The following is an 18123-nucleotide window of genomic DNA, read 5'->3' as shown; positions in this document are numbered from 1 at the left end:
ATGTTAGGTTATATGACAATAGCCCTCAGCTCATGTTAACATTATAGTTTAAAGTGCATTAAATATTTGTATATATATATACACACACACACACACACACACACACACACACACACGTTTGTGGCCACGCCTGCACACACCTGCGTATTTAAACCCATGTCAGCATTGTTGCCCTAGCGTGCGGATGTAACGTAGAAAATGTTTGATGTACTGTTCTTTTTGTCTAAGTTAAACGTATCGCTGTTTCTTGTTTGAGTTAAGCGTGTGTAATTCTTGTGAGTGCCGTTAGTGTTGTATGTTTAAATGTTAATAAATGTAAGTTCCAGACGTTGGAGTTTGTGCGTCCTGCCCTTTGCCCTGCGGCACTCGAGCCACCTCGCGTTACAACACACACACACACACACACACACACACACACACACACACACACACACACACACACACACAAACTAGGTTAATTACTCTAAATTGTCCTGAACTAATGTGACCTGTGTGTATATATATATAATGTGTGTGTGTGTGTGTGTGAGAGAGAGAGAGAAAGAGAATATGTGCATGTATGTCCAGTGATGGGTGGTGCTCTATGTGTGTGTATTTCCAGTGATGGGTGGTGCTCTATGTGTGTGTATTTCCAGTGATGGGTGGTGCTCTATGTGTGTGTATTTCCAGTGATGGGTGGTGCTCTATGTGTGTGTGTATGTCCAGTGATGGGTGGTGCTCTGTGTGTGTGTATTTCCAGTGATGGGTGGTGCTGTGTGTGTATGTATGTCCAGTGATGGGTGGTGCTCTATGTGTGTGTATGTCCAGTGATGGGTGGTGCTGTGTGTGTATGTATGTCCAGTGATGGGTGGTGCTCTATGTGTGTGTGTATGTCCAGTGATGGGTGGTGCTCTATGTGTGTGTGTGTATGTCCAGTGATGGGTGGTGCTCTATGTGCATGTGTATCCAGTGATGGGTGGTGCTCTATGTGTGTGTATTTCCAGTGATGGGTGGTGCTGTGCGTGTGTATGTATGTCCAGTGATGGGTGGTGCTCTATGTGTGTATGTATGTCCAGTGATGGGTGGTGCTCTGTGTGCATGTGTATCCAGTGATGGGTGGTGCTCTATGTGTGTGTGTTCAGTGATGGGTGGTGCTCTATGTGTATGTATGTCCAGTGATGGGTGGTGCTCTATGTGCATGTGTATCCAGTGATGGGTGGTGCGCTGTGTGTGTGTATCCAGTGATGGGTGGTGCTCTGTGTGTGTGTATGTCCAGTGATGGGTGGTGCTCTGTGTGTGTGTGTTCAGTGATGGGTGGTGCTCTATGTGTATGTATGTCCAGTGATGGGTGGTGCTCTATGTGCATGTGTATCCAGTGATGGGTGGTGCTCTGTGTGTGTGTATGTCCAGTGATGGGTGGTGCTCTGTGTGTGTGTGTTCAGTGATGGGTGGTGCTCTATGTGTATGTATGTCCAGTGATGGGTGGTGCTCTATGTGCATGTGTATCCAGTGATGGGTGGTGCTCTGTGTGTGTGTATCCAGTGATGGGTGGTGCTCTGTGTGTGCGTATGTCCAGTGATGGGTGGTGCTCTGTGTGTGTGTGTTCAGTGATGGGTGGTGCTCTATGTGTATGTATGTCCAGTGATGGGTGGTGCTCTATGTGCATGTGTATCCAGTGATGGGTGGTGCTCTATGTGTGTGTGTATCCAGTGATGGGTGGTGCTCTGTGTGTGTGTATCCAGTGATGGGTGGTGCTCTATGTGTGTGTGTTCAGTGATGGGTGGTGCTCTATGTGTGTATGTCCAGTGATGGGTGGTGCTCTATGTGTGTGTATCCAGTGATGGGTGGTGCTCTATGTGTGTGTGTGTGTTTATGTCCAGTGATGGGTGGTGCTCTATGTGTGTGTGTGTGTGTATGTCCAGTGATGGGTGGTGCTCTATGTGTGTGTATCCAGTGATGGGTGGTGCTCTATGTGTGTGTGTGTGTGTGTGTGTGTGTGTATGTCCAGTGATGGGTGGTGCTCTGTCCTGGTCTTAACCTCCTCCCCTTCCCCTGCACCCAGTGCGGTCCCCTCAGGGGGCTGTGGTTTCCGACTGAGAGTACGCTGCGTGCAAAGACGCTGCCGCGTCTCATCAGTGTGTAAGGGATTGTAAAAGCTGATATCTGCCTGTAAAGCATCCTTGAGCACTATATAAATGTTAATTAATAATAATAATGAGGCGTGCCACTAATTCAAAACAGACAAGCACAAATATGAAACAGAAACAAAATGTAAATGAACAGCCACGTGGATGTTGCTGGAAAGGAGTCAGGAAAAGGCAGATTTATATTATAGAATTCAATCACACTGGAGGCACCAAGTGAATTAAGAGTATGTGCGTTACCTCACTTGGTGCCTCTAATAACACATATTTACATCCTTAACTTGGCAATCAATGTTAACTGAAACATTTATCACAGTGGCTATCAAGTAAAGGTCAAATAAGTCCAATTATACACACATATGTTTCTAAACATAGTTCTATAGGTTAAACACATATTTGGAAGGCATGATTGTATTACTGCGTACATCACCAGAGTGAAAGTTCAAATTCAGGAGGCACTCAGAGCAGCAGAGTGAAGAGATCGTGCAGAAGTTCATGGGTTGTGACCCTGCATTCACAATGGCTGACTTAATGTGCCAGTGTCTCACTCCTCACGTCACGGTGTTCACTATTTACTATTAGAGGCCCACAAACATCATTAGTCCCAATTGATGTGCATTGACCCTGATGGTGTTGCTAGGGGTTGCCAGCAGAGGGAAATCAATAAAGGCATCACATAACAGGAGACTGGTAGGTTGTGGATGGGATGAGCATTAGATCTCAGACATGATCACTATGGTTACTGTGATGGGTTATACTGCATGAAGGATCCCCAGTGGTGCAACTGGAGAAGTAATCAAGTCTAAATTGATTACTATATTGAGTAAATCAAGTCTCAGTGTATTCTGATGCATGAATGATATTGTTACCGAGATATACCACTTTATTTTGTTACTCGTAAAAATACACTTAATACAAAAAGCAACAAAAAGACCATTTTCAGCATGTACAACATTATAGCCTCTACTGTTTTACAACTAAGAGAACAGCAGTCTAATTTCATTTTTATTCTTAAATCTAATTTCATTTTTATTAATTTTTGTTCTTAACTGAAAGAGATGCAGAATGGACAGATCTTTAGAAATTGTAGGTCTGGCCATCATTTTAAAGACTAAATATCTAAAGTTGCACAAAGAATATATTAGAATATACCATATGCTAAGAACATACAATACTTATTCATAAACTCCTTATTTTTAAATTAAGTCACTGTTCAACAGTTTATTGCTTTCCATCATTTCACTCACTGCCCCTCCAACACAAAACCTGAATCCAAGAGAGAGGAATATTGATATTGTGTATATTGTTAGCATAAAAGTTTTGTAACAAATCTTTAAAATATATCTTTATATGTAATTATAACACATATTAATGCTTGAGACTGACCTTCATATTAGAGGATCTACATCTACATTAAATTGTCACGACTCCCTCCCTAGTATTTTCATCTCCACGTCTTCAGGTGTTTCTCATCTTGTCATTACCTTATGTATTTAAACCCTGTGTTAGGTAGCATTAAGATTGATAGTCTGTTTTGTTGGTCACTGTTTTGGCTACTTGTTCTATGTTGATTGTTTCTGTTCTCCTTTGCCTTGCTGTTTTGTAATTCCTTGATATATTAGTTAGCATTCATTTTATGCCCTCGTGTTAATTAGTGATGAATTACAACTGAAATCCAATTGCGATTGAATTAATTGACGAATTATTATTATGGATTTGCACAGGAATGTCGCTCTGTTCAGCGTTTGGTCCTCAATCCGGTCTCGCAGCATTACAAAAATCAACATTCAAATCTGCAAAGTTCCGCTTTACAATGTGGATGCTTTTATGACTCTGGCCTGGTCAGTGAAACAGAGCTGGTTAATTAATTATATCAAAGGTGTGTTGGACGTTGTGTTGGTGGCTTATGAAGCAAATCTCACAAAAGTCGAAGTCATTGCAGTCCAGACATTTAAACCTGGGCCCGATCATTGGGAACATGTTACAGCCGTCGCATCTACAAACACAAAAGCAAAACCCACTCAGAGAAATGGAAGAAGATATATGCGTCATTAAAGTCTCAGTCTGCTGTCTCATACGCGAAAGCTCACGTACATGATGGTGGGATGTACGTTTGGGTGTGGCTGCGGCATCGCTTGTGTCTGGTGCCCGGGATCCTGGAGTTCAACGCTCTCATCTCCTGCACAATCATGTTGGAAATTTGTAGCTGAAGTTACTATTATCGTTCATATTCGTTGGTATAAATGAACAAACCATTATTAAAGCATCGTGTGATTAATGACGTTAGTGTTCAGCAAATCAAAAGCACAATGTCCTACAACTGATAGGTTTGTTTCAGTAAACCTTCAACGTTTGACTTTGCTTACATGTAGAGAAACAGTACTAGAAGAAGGGAACTATTCTTTATTTTTAATCATAGCCATAATATTATAAAGCATTTGTAATTCCTAGGCAGAATGCCATCGATATTGTTCAGCATCCATTGAGACTCCATGTTGGTGCAGAGCCTACAGGTGTCATGTGAACATCAACCCATCTTTATGTAGGACAAAAATAGAGGAGGAAACAGTGAGTCCAGTAGTAGTGATTAGACTATTTCTAATAATCGATCTCATTTTACAATTACATCCACTCACTCCGAGCAAACTCTGTGTGTTCTTTATCTCATTCTCATTTTCTCTTTGTGTCTGTCTCCACTGTGTTGGAGTTTTGTTTTTTTTAATTATTATTACTCTGAATAGCACTGGAATAGTCCACTGAGGGGCTGAAGATTGAAGGTTGAACATGGAACACATTTCACTCTTAATGATGAAATAATCTTTCCCCCACATGTTTACATGTTTTTATGATTGTTATGTAGGAATAAAAAACAATTGAAATTTTCCTCATAAACTTTCACTATCAGAGAAATATGTTTAACAGTCTTAATAACCCTATGTACAGAATATTGTTTGGCATAAAAATATCTTTATGTATATAACTGGAAACAAAACTATTCCAAGGTTTTAAATAACTGAATATCCAAAAGTGCAACTGTGTAAGTGATCTCTCTCATAGAGGGCAACAATAAATGCTTATTAGGTCATTTCTGTGTTGCTTATGAAATCTTTACCATGCTTATAACCAAGTAAAGTTGATCATTATGTTTCAAAATAGCACAGCTCCTTTTACCATGTGTGATGATTTTGTTAAATTCCTCGTTGCAATATTCATCTAGATGGTTCTTTAGACTAGTAAGACATTTCCTCACTCCATCAAATGAGAGACCGATAGTGATGCTGGATGAGTTGTCAGTTTCAGCATAGACACAAAGAGACTGGAAACTCTGGAAAGAGCAGATTAGACCAAAGACATGCTTGTGATTTCTGTCAGGTCTCTTTATTTGTGCTTCAGTGAATCTTTAGCAAGAAGCATTTAAAAAACATAAATATAATGTATATATCTAAAGCTCTACTCAATCTGTAGGTCATATAAGCGATCGATACCTGAATGAAATTAATATGATCCTCAGTGTGAGAGAGCTGCTCCAGCTTAGTGTCTTTCCTCTTAAGATCAGAAATCTCCTGCTCTAGTTTCTCCAGGAGTCCTTTGGCTCGACTCAGTTCAGCTTTCGCCTGAGCTCTGATCAGCTCTCTCAGCTCAGAGCACTTTTCCTTAAACATTTCGGCAAATATTATTTCACTGTCCTCCACTGCTGCCTGTGCAGAATGCTGTAGGAAAACAGAGACATAATATTTAATACTGAAGTCATTCTTATTAAATATTATACTTACCCTAGATTGTGACTGAATAGGATCCTAAAGTGTTTCCACACTGATTTATCTGGCTCTCTGGAGGAGAAGTCTGACTGAGCTGTGAAATAGGTGCTCCAGCAGCTCTCTGCACAGCACTCACCTTAAGAGTGTTTACAGCTTGCTTCAGCTCCTGGACCTTCTTCTCTTTCTCCTGGATTCTCTGCTGGGATTTCCTCTGCACCTCTTTTAGCTCTTTCTGTGCGCAAGTTATACATCATAGCCAGTTGAACAGAGACACAAGACAGTGAAAATACACTATATTGCCATAAGTATTCACTTCGCACGCATATGAAATTGAGTGACATTCTAAACCCCCACAGGGTTTAATATGATGTTGGCCCACCATTTGCAGCTATAACAGCTTCAACTCTTCTGGGAAGGCGTTCCACAAGGTTTAGGAGTGTGTTCATGGAAGTTTTTGACCATTCTTCCAGAAGCACATTTGTGAGGTCAGACACTGATGTTGGACAAGAAGGCCTGTCTTGCAGCCTAATTATAATTCATACCAAAGGTGTTCTGTCAGGTTGAGGTCAGGACTCTGTGCAGACCAGTCAAGTTCTTCCACACCAAACTCAGTCATCCTTGTCTTTATGGACCTTGGTTTGTGCACTGGTGCGCAGTCATGTTGGAACAGGAAGCGGCCATCCCTAAACTGTTCCCACAAAGTTGGGAGCATGAAATTGTACAAAATCTCTTGGTATGGTGAAGCATTAACAGTTCCTTTCACTGGAGCTAAGGGGTCAATCCCAGCTTCTGAAAAACAACCCCACACCATAATCCCCCCTCCACCAAACTTTACACTTGGCACAATGCAGTCAGACAAGTACTGTTCTCCTGAATACCGCCAAACACAGACTCATTAATCAGATTGCCAGATGGAGAAGTGTGATTCGTCACTCCAGAGAAGATATCTCCACTGTTCTAGAGTCACAACCATAGAGCAAACTGCCCCGTTACCAACAATCCCTACGATGGGAGTATAATGCATAAAAAAGCTGGAATTTTTACACAGTTTATTCAATATGGACACACGTGTCCTCAAATAAAATCTTGTGTTCTGCACTTTAAAGCCCCATGGAACCTAAATCTGACTAGGTTAATCTTGCTCTTTTGGGCCCACAAAGTGTATTCTATGAATACCATTTCAAAGTCCAGAAAATGTCCAGTTTATTTCACTAGAATTTCTCCTCTTTCCATGTAAAATGGGTGGTCCTAATGTTGAGTAAAGCTTACATAAGCTTTGTCTAGTGTAGCCTACACTGACATTACCACAAAAGACTTTTTCACCATCCAAGGTACTATGACAATTGTACTTGACAAAAGGCTATTGTTTCATTTTTATCTTAATAGAAAAGATGAAGACCTACCCATCTGTCAGGATGTGTAAATGAGGATTATCTGGTGTCAGGAATTCAGACTTGTTTGCAAAATCCTCATTAATAGATTTTCACATGTATGATTGTACTACTCTGATTCTCCTTGCTTGCACCATTAAAATCAGTTTTGCGTGAGTAGTATAGTAGGCTGTGAATCTGTAACAAGCAGGCTGTCAATCAAGTGCACTCATTAGAATATTATAGCTAGTTTTTTTAGCAGTAATGTATTATTTTTATGTTCTGTTTAATTAATCAAAACTTTCCTAAATGTTTACATTTTATGTTTAACTCAGGTTTAGTATGATACAAACATGTTTAATGTTTAACAATATGTTCCCTGGATCTTTATTTTCATAGTTTTATTTCAAATCTAGTTGCTGAAGTGTAGAGCCAAAACAATAAAAATTGTGCCACTGTCCTAATACTTGCTAATGTTAGAACCACACAGTCTATGGTAAGAACCCTCTGTGACCCCATCTGGCTTTCAGTGGTAGTGCAAGCCCAGTGGGTGGTTCTTGGAAATCTTTGGGAGTGTTGGCACAGTAAAATTACCAAGATCTCAGTGGGCAGAGGTCTTAGACCTGAAACTCTTTATCTTATGTGTGTATCTCTCTCTCTGTCTTAGGGATCCTTGAATCACATATTTATTTACACCATGTAAATGTAATTTGATTACATTGTATATGTAATCAAGAGCTAGGAATTATACCAAAGGATTTTAGTTCTCACCTCTTTCTCAGTTCTTTCTGCGGCAGCTGCCACTGTGTCGTGTCCATTGTGTCCATCTGTTGCACATAAATAACAAATGTAGCACTGGTCAGTTCGACAGTAGAGCTCAATCAGTTTATCATGCCGGGAGCAGATCATCTCTTGTAGTTGTCTGGAGGCTTTGGTCAGTTTGTGTCTTTTCAATACTGGAAGTTCAAGATGAGGTTTAAGATGAGTTTCACAAAGGGAAGCCACACACACCAAACAAGATTTTATGGCTTTGCGTTTTCTCCCAGTGCAGAAATCACACTCCACATCTCCAGGTCTGGCGTAACAGTGAGCAGGAGAAGCAGGGTGGAGTTCAGTCTTCTTCAGTTTCTCCACCACTTCAGCCAGCATGTTGTTCCTGTGTAGAACAGGTCTTGGAGAGAAAGTCTCTCTGCACTGTGGACAGCTGTAGACTCCCCTCTGATCACCCTGATCCCAGTAATCATTAATACACACCATACAGAAACTGTGTCCACAGTTGATAGTCACTGGATCCTTCAGTAGATCCAGACAGATTGCACAGCAAAACTCTTCTTGAACAACTGAAATACAGGCCTCCGCCATTTGTGCTCCCAAACTGAAAGCTGTCCTGATACCAGTTTCATTTTCGCTGAGCTATAGGGAGTGGCTAGGCCCTAACGTTTTTCGGTGTAAACGGAATTTACACTGAAGGCCAGGAGACGGCTCCCTCACTTTTTCTAAAGAGTCTTCTGTCCTAACACATGCTCAGTCTGCGCGTCCTGTATGATTTTTAAATAAGGATGGCGGTGTTGCTAGAAACAACTTTAGGAGATATTGTAGTAGATTTATACACGGAGGAAAGACCCAAAGGTAGGAAATATTACTAAAACATTGACGTATTCATTCGTTTGAGATGTGGCTAGATAATCTAGCTAGCTAGCTAGCAAACTATATATATAAAGAATTTGGTTGTTAACTGTCCTAGCTAGATATATAGCGAAGTAGCTAACAATCTAGGTACTTACAAAGCCTGCACTAGAGCTACTGGTAATTTTAACATTGCTAAACAGCATTATGCAGCTAGCTAGTTATTTGTCTTGAAATATCTCGAGATATGTAGCTAGCTAGTTATCTACAGTTAGTTCTGGGGGATTTTATTTCAGTAGAATTAGGAATGTTAGCTAGCTAGCTAGCAGTTATAGCTAGTTAGCCAATCAGCTAACCTAGCTAATAAGCTAATGCAAAAGGACATAAAAGGCTTGTGTACTGCTAAACTTCATACACAAAGCTGTAAACACAAGATGCATTATTTAGGAAGTATGTAAGCCCCGTATTATAACTTTAATACAACTATTCAGCAAAGCACATTTAAGTTGTGAAATCTTAACTAGAGTCAGAGGACACGTACTGTCGAAGATGATGTTTAACAAGTGCTGTTATAGGAACACTAACACAAGCTAACTAGCATGAAACTAGACGCATTGTATGCGTACTGTATGCCGCTCTTCTTGACAAAGCAAGGTCATTTTTTTATTACCTATATTAGCTAGCTATCTAGCTAACTAGTTAGTTCTGTTAACTAGTAAACAGGCAGCTGTCTGACTACGCCGTCACTGACTGATTGTTGCCACGATAAAGTGACCAATAACGTATTTTCTGGCCATGAGTGTCTTAACTACGTGGTTTTTCTCTCTTTGACAGCCTGCTTAAACTTCTTGAAGTTGTGTAAAATCAAGTATTACAACTATTGCCTCATTCACAATGTCCAGGTAAGAACTCGCCAAGGTTGCGCTGTCTTCTCAGCCAAGACTGATTTGTAATAAGCCAATTTTAAAGCATTGCAGACAGTCTTCTAGGTTACATATAACAATGTCTAACTGTACTGCCGAAATTGTTATATGGCACAGAAAAAAAATGAAATCTTGCGTCTTTTCAGTCATTGTCATAAAAACCTTTGAGAATTGCACTAAAGTGATTGAGGAAAAACTAATAGCATTTCCATGAACAGTTTTCAGGCATTATGAATGTATGAATTGAAATGGGTCTGCATAGCTTTTGTTATTGTGTGTATAATCTTTTTGAAATTCCTTATCTCCAATTTAAAATATGCCCAAAGCTCAATTAATGTATTCATTGCTACAGTCATTGGTCAAATGAGAATGGGAAATTAGGGGTAGTGTGCAATCAAAATTTTATTTTGTATTATATACACAGCAGTGGCATTCTTTGCAGACAATACCACTATTGGTCATTTATTTTATGCATAGAATGTGGTACTAATGTGTAATATTGAGAACTTTGTTTGTTTGAGCATCTTGAAACACCCAAGTTCACTCAATATTCTAGACATGCTGCGCTTTTCCCCTGTGGTTGAACATGGAGATATTATTGGTGAATGTATGATAGTTATCATCACTTGGTTGCACTGTGTCATTCCCCATTCAGAGAGATTTTATCATTCAGATGGGTGACCCTACAGGCACTGGGCGTGGAGGAGAGTCTGTGTTCTGGTCAGTAATAATGCCTCGTAATGATGTTTGGATTTGTTTCATTTGCAAATGAGATCCAGTTTCACTCTCTTCAGGTCCAGACTTTTGTTGTAATTTATTTGTACAGTGTTTGTGCTGTTCAAAAATAGTTTGTTCCTGTTTAAATCCAGCTGCCCACTTTAGAATGCTGGAGTTTATGTAATCACAGGAAGTGAAATCTTGGCATTTGCATGTATGTCCCACAGTAAACTTTACGGGGACCAGGCACGCTTTTTTGACGGTGAGAAAGTTCCACGGATCAAGCACAGGAAGAAGGGAACCGTCTCCATGGTGAACAACGGCAGCGACCAGCATGGCTCTCAGGTTCTGCATGCTCCGCTATTGTCAATCTGGTGCTAAAATGGACAAACACTCTAAGAGTTTAAGTTCAAACATAGTGCACTCACTGACCCCAAGTATATAAACTGCAGCCATTTCCCCTGCATATTAATGTGCGCATACATACACTTTATATATTTTCTGTCCGATGATTTGGTGTTTACTGCTTTATGTTACGTATTTTGACGAAAGCCTGGAGGGCCTGGTGTGATCATCTGCTGCTGCTCCTCAGTTCCTGATCACCACTGGGGAGAACCTGGACTACCTGGATGGCGTCCACACTGTGTTTGGGGAGGTGACGGAGGGGATGGACATCTTGACCAAAATCAATGAATGTTTCGTGGACAAAGACTTTGTTCCATACCAGGACATCAGGTAGGCACGCAAAACAGCTCTTACACCCTCCACTTTATTAGAAACATTAGATTAGACTAGACCTTGACAGTTGGACTCTACAGACATAAATAAGTGGTTGTTTTTATTGAGTGCAGGAGCAGTGGTTGGATATTTGGGTATGACAAAGCAGTGGACCCCTCTCAACCCAGCAGCCATGCTGATGTGTATAATCTCCAGCAGCACTGTAGCTATGCACCTATAAACCACATCTTTGAGACATAATGTACCTAATGTAGTGGCCAGCGTGCGGAGGTGCAAGGTAGAGGTTTCCAGTGAAGTGGACAGTGAGTTATAGTAATGCGTGCAAACTAACAGCGATGAGGAGAATTCATTCCCTAAGATCTAATTTTCTTGACAATATCTATGTCATCGTTTCATATCTTAATCACATAATATAAATCGGACATCAGTGTTTGGATAACTTCAAAGGATATAGCCATACATTTAGGAAGCAGATTCAAGAGGTTTATAAGCAAAAAATCCAAATAGCTGAATGTGATTCCTTATTAGGACAAAGAAACTTGGAGCAGGTCATCACTATTTGAATAGAACCACACTCAGCTGGGTCTGGAATGGGTTTTAAGGGAGGATAGGATCACGAAAATACGGACGCATTTTTGTTTGGGCCCTTTTTTGTCCTCCCTACAGCTTCTTGGCTTGTGTTGTGTTTCCAGAATAAATCACACGGTGATTCTGGACGACCCCTTCGATGACCCTGTAGATCTGCCCGTGCCTGACCGATCCCCAGAGCCCACCAGAGAACAGCTGGATGTGAGTGTCCCCGCCTCCAGCCCACCATGCCATCTATGCTCCTAGCATGCTTTGTGCACTCCCTGTGGTCAAATTCGATTTTATTTATATAGTGCTTTTTACAAGAGCCATTATCACAGAGCTGCTTTACAGATGTCTGGGTCCAGTCTCCTCTGGTTGACACTGGACACTGCTACAAGAACAAAATAAGTAATAAAAACCAAAATAAGCAACAAAAACAAGTAAACAACAGGTATCTGTTCTGGGATCTAAAAATCCTAATCTGTGTTTTATGAGTGCAAGTATGAAAAAAACATCTGTTGCAGGAGCAAACCAGGAATAGCTTCCTGGTCAGCCTAGATCATATGAGGGTAATTGGGGTGGTGGAGAATGGAAGTGGGAGGAGCCACAGCAAGAGAAGGGGTTTGGTGGGAGGAGCCACAACTGCTGAGACATTAGTGTTTAATAATTTTTTGCCTCTAGTCAAGTCAAACAACCTGGGCTCTAGCCACCCTACCTGGGATGCGAACCCAGGACCGACAGGGGCTCCGACCACCGGACTTTGTGTGTCTGGCACACAAAGGTGTATAAAAAAAAAAAATTCCAATTGGTGTGGACAAGTATACAGTTTGTGTCTTTAGTTTGAAGCGTAAATCGCTGGGCTGGATGGTTTCTTTTAAAAAGTAAGAAATTGCAAGTACTTGCAAGAAGTTGCAGAAGACTTGTCAGTTAATGGTTGGCCAATCAAAAGTTCTTTTGAGATAACGGCTTTTTAAAAAAAAAATTAAGTTTTGGATTACCTGGGGACATCTAGTTGTTGACATTTTTAAATTTAAAATAAATGCACTGCAGATAAAAGTGCAGCTCTGCTTAAGCAAATGGGCAATGCTGACTGTTAAATGCTCATTTAATTTCAGAAATTTTGTCATTTGTTAAACTGTTGAATTTTAAAAGCAAAAAAAATAACATGAAATCGGCATTATATATTGGCCATCGGCTGTTAAAAAAATTTTGTTCAATCACTATTGTCAGTGCATGTACTGTAGGTGCAATAAGCTATTTTTAACACTGTGTGTGTTTCAGAGTGGGCGTATTGGAGCAGATGAAGAGATAAATGATGCTGAAGGGAAGGATGCAGAGGAGCTGGATGAGCTAATTAAAGAGAAGGAAGCAAAGACCCAGGCCATACTGCTGGAGATGGTGACTCTCTCACTCTCACTCTCACTCTCACTCACACACACACACACACACACACGCCACACTGCTGGAGATGTTGACAGACATGCCAGTTATATTTGACAGAGGATAGTGTTGTAGAGATGGACACGTGCAAACATCTTGGATAGTTGATGGATTTAGTTGCTGCATTAATTACCTTCGACACTGTGTGCTTGCATGAATGCATGTATGGTTTAGGTAGGTGACCTGCCCGACGCAGATGTCAAACCCCCGGAGAACGTGCTGTTCGTGTGTAAGCTGAACCCAGTAACCACGGATGAAGACCTGGAGATCATCTTCTCTCGCTTTGGCCCCATCCAGTGGTGCGTGATTCTCCCTTTAACCCAGTCACTGTTTCAGCTCTGTTCATTCTGTGAGCTCGGGGCCATTCCCATCGGTTCAGTAGGCAAAGACCTGAGCCAAATGAATTCTTTGTAACCAGTCTAATTGACAATGCACCAGTGAAGCTGGGATGAACCAAAGTGGAACCAACCATGACATCCCTGAATTCAAACTAGTTCACACCCAGTTCCACACCCAGGTGTAGGTTTCCATCAGTTTGTTTGAGCTGAATACTGAATGAAATTCACTACCTCTCTTGGCTGCCTTTAGAAGTCACAGTACAATACAAAATGTTGCTTTTTAAAAATTGTTTTTTTTGGTTTTTTTTTTAAAGAAAAGGTGGAAATGATTGAAGGCCAGCTCTGATAGAGCCCGTTTGTTTTCATTTGCAGTTGTGAGATCATCAGGGACTGGAAGACAGGCGAGTCTCTGTGCTACGCTTTCATCGAGTTTGAAAAGGTTTGTGGGAGAGATGTTGACATGTCACGCAGTGTGAAATGCACCAATGTCCCAATCAGAGGTAGCACTCATGAAGCCAGAGTTGAGCTCAGTGGAGCCAGCCTCTTCACTGTGATTCACATGAGCTGCAGTGTACCGCCGTAGCTGTCGCAGAACGACAGAACATTATATGTGTCAGCAGTTATATAATTAGGTTTAAAGCTTTGCTCAAGTGTGAACTCAAGTCCACCAGGGGACACCATGCACTCACTTTTGTATGATTCACCACAGTTGATTTGACAGGTCTAAACAGTCCTAAGAAAAGCTGCAAATGAAGCCTGTTCCATTAAAAAATAAAATATCATTGGGTTGCAGAATCAGTCGAGTCGGAGTAAGTATAGCAATAACAAAACTGCCGAACTGTGCATGTTGCAGGTGGAGGACTGCGAGAAAGCTTACTTTAAGATGGACAACGTGCTCATCGACGACAGACGTATCCATGTGGACTTCAGCCAGTCGGTGTCCAAGATCAAATGGAAAGGCAAAGGTGTGTGTGGGTCTGGTTGTGGGGGTAATGCATAGTTTCCATTCCGCCATCTGCTTGTGCAATGTTATGTGTCTGTGGTCTTTTCTGGTTTGATGGACCCAAGTCATTAGATTCCTAAAGACCCTCAGTGATCTAAATTCAAGTTTTTACATTCAGTTAATTGTGTTTAAACACTTGGCATATTTGTGTATTTTAGAAATTTTGGATATTCAGTAGTAATGAATGTCAGGAGCTAAAGACATATTCATCTGTGTGTGTGTAGGTGGGAAGTACACGAAAGATGACTTTAAAGCCTATGAGAAAGACCTGGATAGCAGATCCAAACTGACTCTGAAAGATAAAGTCAAGCCCAAACAAGAGTATCCTTCCCAAAAAAAAAAAATCTCAAAATTCAAATGCATGCATGTTCATCTATTAATATTTTGAACCAATACAAATAAGACAAACCTTCTGTAATAGGCAATTACAGTCTGCATAATGTGTTCTTACAGTCTCTAGAAATATGTGGTGTCTACTGAAAGATGTGGGAAAGTTATGGTTAGATACATTTTAGATTGTTTATAGACAAGGGCAAGGCACGGATTATGCAATTACCATTAGCCGTTTGATTGAAACGAAAACAGATAAGTCAACCCTTTTACTATTAAAGGAAATCCATTATGCTTTTGTTTTTTCCCCCCATTTCTTTTAGTGTGTTATGTTTTTGTGCATATAAAGTCTGAAAAGCTACAAAGCCCAAAGTATACGCCAGAGGAAGTCTCCCACACAAACCACTCTAATCAGCCGCCTGAAACGCCTCGTCAGAATTTCATCCCTTTCCTTTGTTACCGTGTTACAAGATGTTGCAATCCTGTAACACAATCCTTATTGCCCGCCAACTGACAAGCTTGGCTAGAACTGAGTGGGTGAGCTGACCAATCAGAGCACACTAGGTTCATCTATTCTAGTAGACCCAAAAATTAAATTGTGAACACTGAACATGAGTATTGTAACACTCCTTTAAATGGTGTTTTTTTGTTTGTTTTTTTTCTTCTTCTTCTTTTTGACTAATTGCATCAAGCACGTAAAGATCCACAGCATTCTTTCTGACCCCAAGTCTTACCAGCACTGGGGCTCCCCAGGGTTATGAGAGTTCACCTTTTGTTAAACTCTGGGCGTCTGCTTACATGTTGATTTGTATAGTTACACATTAAGCCTACTACAAAGATTCTGGCACAACAGATATCATTCTGAAATAGTAAACTGCCCATTGGTGTGATGTCAATCACCTCGCTTTATGTTTGGGAAAAACGGAGAGGATGGTATTTGACCCTACAGTCATGATTGATTCCAATGCCGTTATTATCCATGACACTCCTATTGGTCAGGTATTAATTGTCCAGTACTGCAGAAACTGCAACATGGTAAACATTGTGTCGTATTGTGGCTCTGTGCAATATTGTAGCAGTTCTGGGTTATGTAGACAGACTGGGCAATGTTATTCTGAACAGTTTTTTTTTCATCTTGGTATTCTGTGTGTGTGTCTGTGTGTGTGTGCATACATATATGATTGCTGGTATGTTGTCCTTGTAGCTATACTGACTCCCAATAACATGCTTCATTGTCCACTCAGGGAACTTATCATTATCCTCATTATTTCTGCAAGACATGGTTCCATGGGTGGGACTGTGGTCAGAAGTGTCATGTCCGAGTGTTGTTTCCCATAACAACCTTCCTGAAAGCTCCCGTTATGACCTCGTCCTGGATGTGAACGAGGAGGCATTCGGTCGGAAGGATGACAGGAAGGAGTGCGACCGGAGGCACCAGGCAGATGACAACGACAGCAGGAAGGGAAAGAAATCAAAGGTACAGGTCAGAGACTTCTGACAGGCCAGGAAACCGATGCTTTAGGACCATTAGCGAAGAGTTTCTAGGGTCAGTGCTACTGCTGGGAATCTTTTAAGTGGTATTCTATTATGTGCCAGTGTGGAGAGGCAGGATAGAGTATTTGGGAACACCAGTAGTTGAAAGCCGATGTTGAAAATGCATTTGTACAGACATGCTACAGAGAAGTAAATTTTCGTATTAGTTTTGTAAATTTGTAATTATTGTTTTTAATTATTTTGTTTTATTTTATTAAATATTTCTAAAGCAGTTTCTGAAAATGACCTAAAAGAAAGAAACCAAAGCAAGTGTTCAGGCAGACAGGTGAGAGACTGGTGCAGAGGGGTGGGCACGCTCATGTTTCTCCCTGTGTGTCTGTTTCCAGAACGTGGACGAGGCCCGGAGAGTGCGGCAGGAAGGCCGGCCACGTTCCCGCTCGCGTTCCCGAGACAGGGAGAAGGTGCGACACCGGGATAGGGACCGGGACAGAGATGGTCACCACAGGCATGGCAAGCACAAAGAGAAGAGCCACAGGAAGGAGCGCAGCCGCAGCCCGAAGAGGTCAAAGGACAAAGAACGCAGCCGACATCGCTGACCCCACCCATAATGATGACCATAGTGTCTCTTGAAAGAAAGGGAAAATAAGGACAGATTCTGTGTGTGTGTTTATGTAGCAGTGGGTCTTCAGTGTTTGGGTGCACATATGTGTAGACACACATGCATACATACATCATAGGGAGTAAGGACTACAGTGTGAATTAGTGCAAGTGTTTCAGACTTGGATACATTTGTGTCACAATAAGAGATGCAAAAGTCTGAAGTTTAAGTAATCTAACGTGTCTGATCAAACCAGACTGGATGCAGTCAGTCCATGCTGGGTTTGGAGTTGAGGTCTGTAGGAAGGTCGAGCACTGGGAAGAGGGTTTGACCACTGCTCTAATAAATTACCCAGATGTGTATGTCATCGTCATCTGCTTGTCAGACTCTAATCATTCTGACTATATATATATATATCTTGCATTTTTATGGAAATGGGTATTAAAACATGTGGATGGCACACAGACCTTATTTTTACTGTACATTTCTTTTTAAATATATAGCTGTAGAGGTATTCAAATTGTAGTGAAGTTTCCAGAGAAATGGTGTTTCACAGGTCCATCCTCAGCTGTGTGTGTATATGCTTGCACAACTGATGGAGGACCTCTGAAACAGTTTTCTGGAAACTTCAATTATGAATTTATATTTCAGTACACTGCAGTTACTCAGCTGGAATTGTCATTGGGGTTTGTGTGAGGGAGAGATGTATTGGGGGTAGTCAAAATTGTAGCACATAAGGTTTCCAGACAAACAGGACATTGCAGATGGCTCAACAGGGTTGTGTATAAATATATAATATAGTATAGTGTGTGCACCGAGGGCTTCTACAGCAGAAGGCAACATTTAAAAGGCCTTCCCCTTTGAAGTGTACCCTGTAGTTATGTTCTCCAAAGCAGATCACAGCCACTACCACCCAATCCTAATGACAAAAAAAAGGGTAGCATGTGCAGCTCATTACTTTTACAGTTGTGTGAAATATATACTGATCAGTTTCAGTTGCCTAGACGCTCTCTCACAGTATGTCTCCCTGTTCATTGGCGTGGCGGTTTACTACCAAAACTCAAAGCCTGCTCAACAACCCTTTGGCCAGGTGCA

General features: G+C 41.1%; 2 protein-coding genes across 2 annotated transcripts; one reads left to right on the top strand and one right to left on the bottom strand.

The window, feature by feature from the left end:
* Positions 1 to 2337: 2337 nt before the first annotated feature.
* On the bottom strand, positions 2338 to 8627 carry LOC113589935 (E3 ubiquitin-protein ligase TRIM47-like). Its single transcript, XM_027029813.2, has 6 exons — positions 8023 to 8627; positions 6018 to 6113; positions 5609 to 5833; positions 5295 to 5448; positions 4218 to 4302; positions 2338 to 4119 (listed from the first exon to the last, which is right to left on the bottom strand). The coding sequence occupies exons 1-6, from the start codon at positions 8611 to 8613 to the stop codon at positions 3984 to 3986; spliced, it is 1287 nt and encodes a 428-aa protein (XP_026885614.2). The 5' UTR covers positions 8614 to 8627; the 3' UTR covers positions 2338 to 3983.
* A 161-nt stretch (positions 8628 to 8788) lies between these two features.
* On the top strand, positions 8789 to 17495 carry ppil4 (peptidylprolyl isomerase (cyclophilin)-like 4). The gene is made up of 13 exons (XM_027029812.2): positions 8789 to 8880; positions 9712 to 9779; positions 10456 to 10520; positions 10745 to 10862; positions 11110 to 11252; positions 11948 to 12044; positions 13107 to 13223; positions 13440 to 13564; positions 13976 to 14042; positions 14457 to 14568; positions 14831 to 14927; positions 16290 to 16413; positions 16817 to 17495. Exons 1-13 carry the CDS (start codon positions 8811 to 8813, stop codon positions 17024 to 17026), a joined length of 1413 nt encoding a protein of 470 aa, XP_026885613.1. The 5' UTR covers positions 8789 to 8810; the 3' UTR covers positions 17027 to 17495.
* The last annotated feature ends 628 nt before the right edge of the window (positions 17496 to 18123 follow it).

The sequence above is a fragment of the Electrophorus electricus genome, chromosome 8 (assembly GCF_013358815.1).
Source record: "Electrophorus electricus isolate fEleEle1 chromosome 8, fEleEle1.pri, whole genome shotgun sequence".
NCBI lineage: Eukaryota > Metazoa > Chordata > Actinopteri > Gymnotiformes > Gymnotidae > Electrophorus > Electrophorus electricus.
The sequence above is the reverse complement of the archived record's forward strand: the minus strand, read 5'-3'. Positions and strand labels throughout refer to the sequence as shown.